Source organism: Apium graveolens, chromosome 8 (genome assembly GCF_009905375.1).
Source record: "Apium graveolens cultivar Ventura chromosome 8, ASM990537v1, whole genome shotgun sequence".
Classification (NCBI taxonomy): domain Eukaryota; kingdom Viridiplantae; phylum Streptophyta; class Magnoliopsida; order Apiales; family Apiaceae; genus Apium; species Apium graveolens.
This window is the reverse complement of record NC_133654.1, coordinates 228,126,522-228,135,836: the sequence shown is the minus strand read 5'-3', so window position 1 is coordinate 228,135,836 and position 9,315 is coordinate 228,126,522. Positions and strand designations below refer to the sequence as shown.

Here is a 9,315-nt window from a genome sequence, read left to right as displayed (position 1 = left end):
AGGATGTCAATTCAAAATACATGGACATATATCAGCTACGTATCTCCTTCTCTCTTACAGCCTATTAATCTATATACATCAACAGCAGTAAATTAGATCTGCATCTCTCTATTTTTATAACAGTGTGAAGCTCTTGAAAAATTATCTCAACACACTTTGAAAGCTTGATTTGACAAGGGGAGGTCATGTCCAATTTATTCCACACCATTTAAAGCCTTACAAACTTGTAACACTCATTATTTAAAGCTCTCTTGATTGTATTTAATACCTTTTGATATGAGCTTTTAATTTTTACAGTGATAAGAAGAACCCTAGATTTATAGCTTATAGTTTTGGTTCTTTTTATATTTGTTGCTTCGGATCTTTGTATTTGAAGTTGTATGCAAACCTCTGGGTATTTATACTTTTAAATAAAAAGAATATTTACCCAAAATCTCTTTGTTTGTTTAATTCGTTTTAATTTTGATATTCCGCTGTAATTAATTTTAAAAAAGAAAGAACATACATTCACCCCCCTCTGTATGTACCTTTTAGACCTAACAATGGCACTATCTTAGCCATCAAATTCCAACCATATTCATCTGGGCGGTCCATTTTAAAACGCCCAGGAGTGGGTTTTTTGGCAACCAAATGTTTGGGGGTTTTTAGGCGCCTATATATATACACTTCACTATTTATTTTTCATTTTTTCCTATCTTCCATTTTGCAACCAAACACAAATAGCAACCATAGTTCTCCAGTTTCTTTAAGACGGGTAATGTCAACTCGATTTTCCTAGATCATCCCATTCTAGTAGAGAAGCATCTTCAAATCAGTAAGTACTTTTCACGTTCATTTATGTTTACTCACAGTATTTCTTCTTGCATGCATGTTTTTTCTTTGGTCTTTGTTCTTAGTGTATTATGGTTCTTTTCTTTTGGGATCTCTTCGGCTCTCATGTGACATACACTGCGGCCAATAACCGTTCAGATTTGTCAAAGGAGAGAGTGGGGAAGATGTATTTTGACTATTCTATCCCCCAAGGCTACTTCTAGTTGTACACTACAAAATGAGATGAGCGGATTTATGAAACTCCGGGTGTGCCGAAGGGCTACGGAGATTGTGTTGTGGGTATCTACGAAGCGTCATTCAAATGTGGCTTCAGGATTCCTCTGCGAAGATACTCAAGCGGCTTTTCAGCCATATGGGGATTGCGCTGGGCAGATAGACCCGAACGAATTCATCCACATCAATTACTTCCACAATCGATGCCTCCAGGATAATATTCAACCGCTCACCCGGCTCTTCTGTTTCCATTACAACTTTCGGAGGAACCCTAAGAGCCTAAATTTTTACTACATAGCTCGTCTAGCTGGCCGTTCGGACTTGACGGCTACAAATTCCAGTAACAAGACCACCCACACTCACTGATGCTTCATCAGTGGGCCAAAGCTGGTCGAGATATCAGTGTGGCGTGAGGTCAATTCTTCGGCACTTCTGATTCTAAATCTGAGCAAATAAGAGAAGGATTTATATTTGGCCTTAGTGGATGCCAAGGTAGACAAACTCGACCTCGATGAGCTTCGGGACAGGGATTGGATACTCAGTTTGTGGGGTGGAGGTAACTGCCTTTTTCCTTTTTTATATTTGCATAACTGCTTTTTTATCTTCGTCCTTCCTTTATGCATTGTGTACTTAGTAATTATAGAATTAGCTTGCACTAATCCTTCTTTTATTTTTCTTTATTAGTATCTTCCAGGGAAGCTCTTATCAAGCGTAAGAAGGCTAAGGCAGCTGAGAAGAGAGCTGTAAAAGTAGCGGAGAAGGCCAAGGCGGCCGAAAAAAAGATCGTTCCAGACCCTTCGGTTGTGGCGGAGGAGGCCCCGCCAGCTCCGGAGAATGACCATGGGGACACCCTGAAGTTTGTTGGAGAGGGGGCTCCGAGTAAGAGGCTCTGTGGCCGGGATGGGATCATTCAGATCTATGCACTTGAATGGGCTATTTTGACGTCCGACCATACGGTCACCCATCTGTGGAGGCTACAAAAAAGGTGGCTTCGGATATTTGCCACGGGCTTCAGCTCCCGACCGATCGGTCATTGTCTACGGCAGCGTCCCCTGCCGAAGCCTACACGGAGCTGATGTCGTTCATGTCCCTTGTAAGTTCTATGCTTTTAGTTTTTCTTTTTCCCTTCATATTCTTGTTCCTTTCATATTCTTGTTCCTTCAGATTTATTTGACCCTTGTATATTTTTTGGGGCAGGCTACTCCTTGGGTTGCTGTTGTTGCAGACCAGGTTTGGGACATGCAGGGTCGTATGGCTGAGATGAAGGAGCTGGAGCGCAGGGCCACTATAGCCGAGGAGGAGCTCCAAAGAGTTTAGCTGCAGAATGACACTCTGGTCGGCCAAGCTATTGTGCTGCAGAATGACAGATAGCGGCTGGAAGGGGTCTGGCCCGGGCGAATAAGAGGATCGCCCAACGGAATGGTCAGTTGAATAAGTCTCGCAAGATGAAGAAACAGCTGGATCAGAATGAAGAGTGTTACTTCCATTTCGGTATTGATTATGTCCTGGAGAAGACTCACGGTCTTACCTGAGATTATAAGCAGTTACTGGACAACAGCTTGGAAGATCCCATTGGTCAGGCGGCCGTGGAAACTCCTGCGGTCTCCTCCGGTGAAGACGAATAGCCCTCCGATGAAGACCCTCAGCCTTAGATTCTTTAACTTATAATTTTATTCATTTGTAATTGATACTCTTACCTTCGGGCTTTGTACCTTACTTGCCTTCGGGCCTTTGGTATGCAGTACTTTTCTTTTATATTTTTTTTTCTATCATGTTTTATTTTGACTTAGTAGTTTTGCGTAGTTTATTGCATCTTCGGCTTAATTTTGCCTTAGCAATTTAATTCTTTTTCCATGTCTTCGGCCTTGCTTTTATTGAGTCTTCGGCTTTATATTTGCCTTGGCAAATTTATGCAATATTTATCTTCGGCCCCAAGTGTTAATAGGGCAAGTTATTAGCCCGAAGGGAAACCTTAGGCCGTTAACACTGAAGAGTACATCTTTTTGGGCAAAAGAACAAGGGGTTCTCCCCTAGGCGAGTCCTCCTTTGTTTCATCAGTCAAAAATTGTACTTAGAGAATCTTAAGTAAAACTTTAAGTATTAGATGTAACCTGGGAGAGGAATGACTCGTCTTCTTTGGGATCGCCTTTAGACGAGACCTTCTCGCTCATGAGATTGTGAAAATTTTGTATAAAATTTTAAATTTGAGGGCGAAGGGCTTGTCTTCTTCGAGATCGTCCCTAGACAGGACCTTCTTCGTTCCTTCGGTAATAGTGTGCTTTTAACACAAATACAATTTTCCCGAGGAAGGACGAAAGATAATGTCTTTTTTTAGGATTGCCCTTAGACATTCTTCATATGTCCTCATTTTGTTAATTCCCAATTATAGTCTTTTAACGGTCTTAGGATAAAGGACATTAGGGCGAAGGACATTACTTGTTAGAGGATTACTCTTAGTTAAAGTTCATTCATCCTTTTGTGTAAGCAAGTCAAAATATGGAGGGCGAAGGATTTATCTTCTTCGGGATCGCCCCTGGATAATACTCGTTCGCCCGCTCAATTTGTCATGAATTCAAATAATAAAGTTGTGCGAAAGAAGTATATTTTTATTGATTATTATGTCATTACACGTTTCGCATAAAATTCAAAATGTTGTACAAATGGGAAATAAAAGAAAATTTTCTTAGTAATAAAATTTCCGAAGGCGACAAGCATGCCAAGTGTTTCTTATGGCTTCTCCAGCCTCTGTCTCCAACTTGTAAGTTCTTGGGCGAATGACCTCAATCACTTTGTAAGGTCCTTCCCAGTTCAGCTGAAGCTTTCCTTGTCTTGTTAGCATGGATGCAGCTAATTCCCATAGGACCAAGTCACCAACTCCAAATGACCTTTTTTTAATGCCCGAATCATAGTGTTGGGGAGCCTGTAGTAGGTACTTTACGTTTCTTTTGTGGGTAGCTTTTCTTTCTTCTTCCAGTAAGTCTATATTCGCCCTTAATCCGAAGTTATTGACTTCCACGTTGTAGACTTCTGTTCTATAAGATTTTAGGCCCACTTCGACCGGAACTATGGCATCTATCCCATATGCCATTTTGAAGAGAGTTTGCCCTATAGAAGATCTGGGCGTTGTTCGGTAATCCTATAACACACAAGGTAACTCTTCGGCCCATCATCCCTTGGAATCGCCCAACCTTTTCTTGATTCCTTGAAATATTATCTTGTTGGCTGCTTCGATCGCCCCGTTTTCTTGTGAATATGCAATTGAAATGAACTTCTCTTGGATCCCAAAGTGATGTAGAAACTTCCGGAATTTATTTTCAACGAATTGTGTTCCATTGTCTGAAACACATACCTTCGAAATTCCGAACCTCAGAATGATTTGCTCAAAAAAGAATTTTTTTAGCCGCTTCTTCAGTTATGGCTGATAGTGGCTTGGCTTCGACCCACTTGATGTTGAGTTGTATTTATGACACTTTATAATGCTCTATTAAGCTTTGAATTGATGCATTTGTACTCAAGTTGTTGGTGTTTTAATGTGTTTTATAGTATTTTCGCATTTCAGACATTATTCTAAGAATCAGGTGAATTAGCATTATTTTGGTACTAATATAGTGTTAGGATGGTGTCCAAAGAATAAAGCTCGGGAAGCCAACTTGATTTCAGGAAAAATTAAAGAAAATCAGAAGTTTTTCCAGAAGCACGGCGCGCCCGCGCTGGTCTAGCGCGCGGCCACGCCAATTTGTCAGAGAACCAGCGCGCCTGCACTGATGAAGCGCGCGGCCGCGCCGGGTCGGGATCCCAAAATCCTGATTCTAGTTTATTTATAATTGGAGGACTTCTATCTTGCATGGGCTGCTATATATATTTAAATAAAGGACATTTTCTAGAGACGGATATACCAAAGCACAAAGAGAGGCGTAAGAAGACCGTGTTAGCACAATTCAACGAAGACGAAGAAGATCTTGTTTTTACTTGTGTCTTTGTTCTAAGTTGTAACTTGGATGCTAGTTTTCTTATTCGTGAACCTTACTCTTGTTTCGTACTTGGTTTTATTATTTATTCAGTATAAAGACTACGTTTATTATACCATGCTTTCATCGGAACCCACGTTGATGATGAGTCCGATTATGGGCTAATCATTATCGTTGGGTTCTAGCAGATTTACTTATGGGTTTCTTTAGTTAAATTGTTTCGATACTTGTATGATAACCTAATATTGGTTGTGCTTATTCGCCTTATGAGTGTCGCGAACTTATAAGATAGTGTGTTAATCTTTAATGAAGCGATAGTGAATTTAAGGATTTAGAACTTGCCATGCTAGCATAGGTTCATATGTTATTGTTATGCATGATTCATAGGTAATTTTAACCATCTTACTTGCGTTGTGTAATCATGATAGATAACTTATGCTTTAAACCTTTATGTTGTCAAATTCTATAGACATATAGGGTCTCAATATAATTGGTGTATATTCAGCTTCTATCTCTTTTGTGGATGTCTAGTAGTTTGTTATTCGTGCAACGAAAGTTGGCGTTTAGCAGTTTCATGTTATCTGATTAGTGTCATCACCATTGCATGCTAAGGTTAAGAGCAATAAGGCTATTGAATGAAGTATTTAATGAAGTTAGAATCTCATATTTGTCTCATATAATATACAACTCTATATACTCTCTTAGTTATAATTGTTAGTTTAAATCGTAGTTATAATCAAACCCAATTTGTTATCGTCTTAGCATTGGATAATAATCATATCATCGGTGCATAAGTGCATAAATTACACAGTTAACCAAAGCTAGTCTCTGTGGGAACGAACTAGAAATAATTATATATTACTTGCGAACGCGTATACTTGCGTGAATTATTAGCGCGTGTTTAGCGACTAACACTTGGTCATGTAGTCGATGGAGATGATTCAGTATTTTGCCTGCCTTGTGGTAGTAGGAAGTATACCGACGATATCTATGGCCCACATAGAAAATGGAATGAGGCTTAGAACCGAGGCCATTTCTTCTGGAGGCTGCTTCGGAACTGTGACGAATAACTAACAATGCTTATATTTCTTTGCATATTCATTTGCATCGGCTCGCAAAGTCGGCCAAAATCATGTGGTGGTGATTGTTCATGGACTGTGTTTTTCATTTTTCTCGGTATCTCATTAAAGTTCTCGTATTCCCATAAACGGCGCCAAATGTTTCGCCCAGATTACTTGGGTATGCAAGAACGGTCTTTGGTCTGCTAAGAACGTCCTTCGGCTGTGACCTGAAAAATAAGAGAATGCGAGGTATTGTCCCCCCGATTCACCTTCGGTGTGAGAGTATGTAATTCGGATGTAGAGTGGGTTTAAGAATATAAGAAAATAGAGAGAGTGTGTTCAATTGTCTATTTCTTATTTTCCCTGGTATATTTATACCCAAACTTGAATCGAATGTTCGTCCGTTATGCGTAAAACTCGGACGAATGTTGGAGGCGTAATTTGAGGGGACATTTTGATTCTTTGGAAGAATGGCTTGATCATAGTGGATCTTCGGTCCATGAGCATTAGATCGTCCGATGGGTCGTCATTCATTGAGTCTCACTGAATCCATAGTTAACATGATCATTAAGAAAAAAATTCGATACGGTAATAATATAATTTGATTAGTATTGAATATGAATTTAAGAAGCTCCGAACTGATTAATTGATGTACTGATGTACATAATATATTGCACCATAATAATGTATATTAGATTTTAAATACGTGACAAAGGCTTCCTTGGGTGGACAAGGAACTTTAAGTATATGCTTCTAAATGGTTGATTAATAGTTGCAATCCTAAACAAACTAACTGGGCGGTCACACGTGTCTTTCTTATCTAAAAACCCAACTAAAAAGATGAGTTAATTGTGCATGCAAAGATGCAGATGCATTCGAGCTAGAGGTGGCCAATTGTGCGGTCCGTGCATGCCGGGTCGGGCCGCACACGGGTTCAACACTGCAAGACAGAACACTGAACCGACATGTAATTCAGCGAACCGGGCTCGGGCTCGGGCTCGGGCCGGGCTCGAATCAAAGAAACAGAATTCGGGACCGGCCCGACTAAAACCGCGAATGACTAACCACGGGCTCGGGCCGTGCGGGTTGAAAGAGGACCAACCTTTTTTTTTTCCCTTCAGGTTGTGTCACATCACACCCCACTGTCTGTCACACGACTCACACCAGTGTATCTGTAAGGTTACAATTTTTTTAATCATTGATGTGCATGTGCTAGCATTACTCTTGTGTTAGTTGTTATTATTATAGTTCTTGCATTTTCAAGACAACAAACTTTCACAATTGATTTTTACCACAAACTTTCATAGACTGTAACACTTTAGTTGATTAACATTGTTAGTTGTCTGTGGTAAATTTGCAATATATTAGTAATTTATAAGTATTAATAGACAGCGGGTTAGTGCGAATCGTGCGGGTTCGTTCGGTTCGAGCGTGTCGTGCGGGCTCGGTCCCGATTTTCATATTCCTAACTCATAATCGGCTCGTTTCTTTAGACGAATTGTGCGGGTTTTTAGCGAGCTAAACCGGGCCGAATAAATACCGGTTTTAGAACGAGCCGGTCCCGGTTGTGCGGTTCAAACCCGCACAATTGACCACCTCTAATTCTAGCCATACATGAACGGAACATGACAAACCAAACAGTTCGTTTCTAGTTTCAACCGACTTTTACAATGGAGTATATAATTAAAGATTTTGTGAACTTTTAAAACTTCGACATTAATATTTCTTTCTTTTTCTCTTCCATAGAGTAGAAAGAACATTTTAAATCTAACATTTACATACTCACGGTAACTAAGATAAATTTCTATATATTACTAATCAAATTATCAGCTAATAATTTATCAAAATAATATATGTAATAACTAAACGAAAACAAGTTAATATAAATAATTTATTTTTTTAGTCATATTTATAGCTACTCGATTATTTATAAACAAGTACAAATATGAAATATGTGATAAATATATTAAAAGATTGATGTGCATGAATTTGTTTTCCGGGAATTGTGCCAGAATTTATAAGATTTCTTCATATAATAAAAGAGATATTTTTATAAAATACTGGAGTTAACTTAAAATTATAAAAATATTCATTTAAAATTATACTCAAAATCGTATAATTCCGAGAAAAACCAGGTTCAGTTTTCTCTTATATTAACTATTATATACCTAAAAATTAAAATTAAAGACTATACAGCTTCAAAGAACCGTACCATCTGGGGACCCACGCGTCCGTCGTAGAACTAGGAGCCTTTCTCCACATCTCTCCTATAAATACTCCCCACTCTCATCTGCTTCATTTCCATGCTCGTACGTATCTTATCTCTATAACTATTGAATATAGAGCTAATTTTAAAATAATTAGTCTTTTTTCAATTTTAGTTTTAGGTTTTTATTCTTATTTTTTCTCTTGCAGAAAAATAAAACAAAAATTAAAAAATTATATTCAAGCTCTCCATTTCAATCACTCTGTGACTTGGATTGTAAACCTAGATCTCTTATATATATACACATTAACACAGAAATGGGAACAGAAGTGTTGAGATCACATGATTGCATCAGAAAAGCTCCGGCGACTTTTAATCACCGGAAAAACTACCACGGTAACGGAAACACCGTTCTAAAATTCTACCGGAAACAAGTCCGGCCGGAGCGTCGGCGAAACTTGCCGGATCCGAAAAAACCGGAGGCCCGATTTGTGTTGCAGGACACGTATGCAGGATCGGCGTGTTCGATGTCGCCAGCGCCGAGTTCGTTGCCTTTGCCGTCGTTTTGTGTGAAGGCGGTGGATGAATTAGCGGCGACAAGAGATTTGAGGAGGTTGTTACGATTGGATTGAAGTAAAATTGGTTGTGAGATTGGGGATTATGGTGTACAACTAGTTTAATTCGAGGTCTATGCTCGTGTTTTCGGAATTGTTTTAAAAATCGCCACGGTATATTTTTTCGAGTGGCGAGGATTAAGCATCTGGAAATTATTGAGGTGGAAGAGAAGTGAATTGGTTAATAGTTGTGTGATTAATGAAATAAATTATGCTTATAAATGTATATTTAACTAGTTTTCGTATTGTTTTGGGGCTAATTAGGGTTGGAACTAAGTTAAGCGGGGCAATTAGGGGCTTTGTTTGTGTTAATAATGGTCGGTTTGTGTTGTTTTTGTGTTTGTAAGAATAAATTTTAAGTGTTTTTAAGGATGGTGCAGTAGTTGTAGGATGCCAATGTTTTAAATTGGAAGTATGTTAAA

The 9,315-nt window shown here is 38.9% G+C and overlaps 2 protein-coding genes across 2 annotated transcripts; one reads left to right on the top strand and one right to left on the bottom strand.

Annotated features, from left to right (window-relative positions):
* Positions 1-3,727: 3,727 nt before the first annotated feature.
* On the bottom strand, positions 3,728-4,132 carry LOC141680410 (uncharacterized). The gene has a single exon (XM_074486643.1). It carries the CDS (start codon positions 4,130-4,132, stop codon positions 3,728-3,730), a length of 405 nt encoding a protein of 134 aa, XP_074342744.1.
* A 4,464-nt stretch (positions 4,133-8,596) lies between these two features.
* LOC141680409 (uncharacterized) lies at positions 8,597-8,911 on the top strand. Its single transcript, XM_074486642.1, has one exon. It carries the CDS (start codon positions 8,597-8,599, stop codon positions 8,909-8,911), a length of 315 nt encoding a protein of 104 aa, XP_074342743.1.
* Positions 8,912-9,315: the final 404 nt, after the last annotated feature.

Bases quoted from the DNA above. Each gene is read 5' to 3' on its own strand.
- LOC141680410 (XM_074486643.1), bottom strand. From the start codon at position 4,132: ATGGCATATGGGATAGATGCCATAGTTCCGGTCGAAGTGGGCCTAAAA.
- LOC141680409 (XM_074486642.1), top strand. From the start codon at position 8,597: ATGGGAACAGAAGTGTTGAGATCACATGATTGCATCAGAAAAGCTCCG.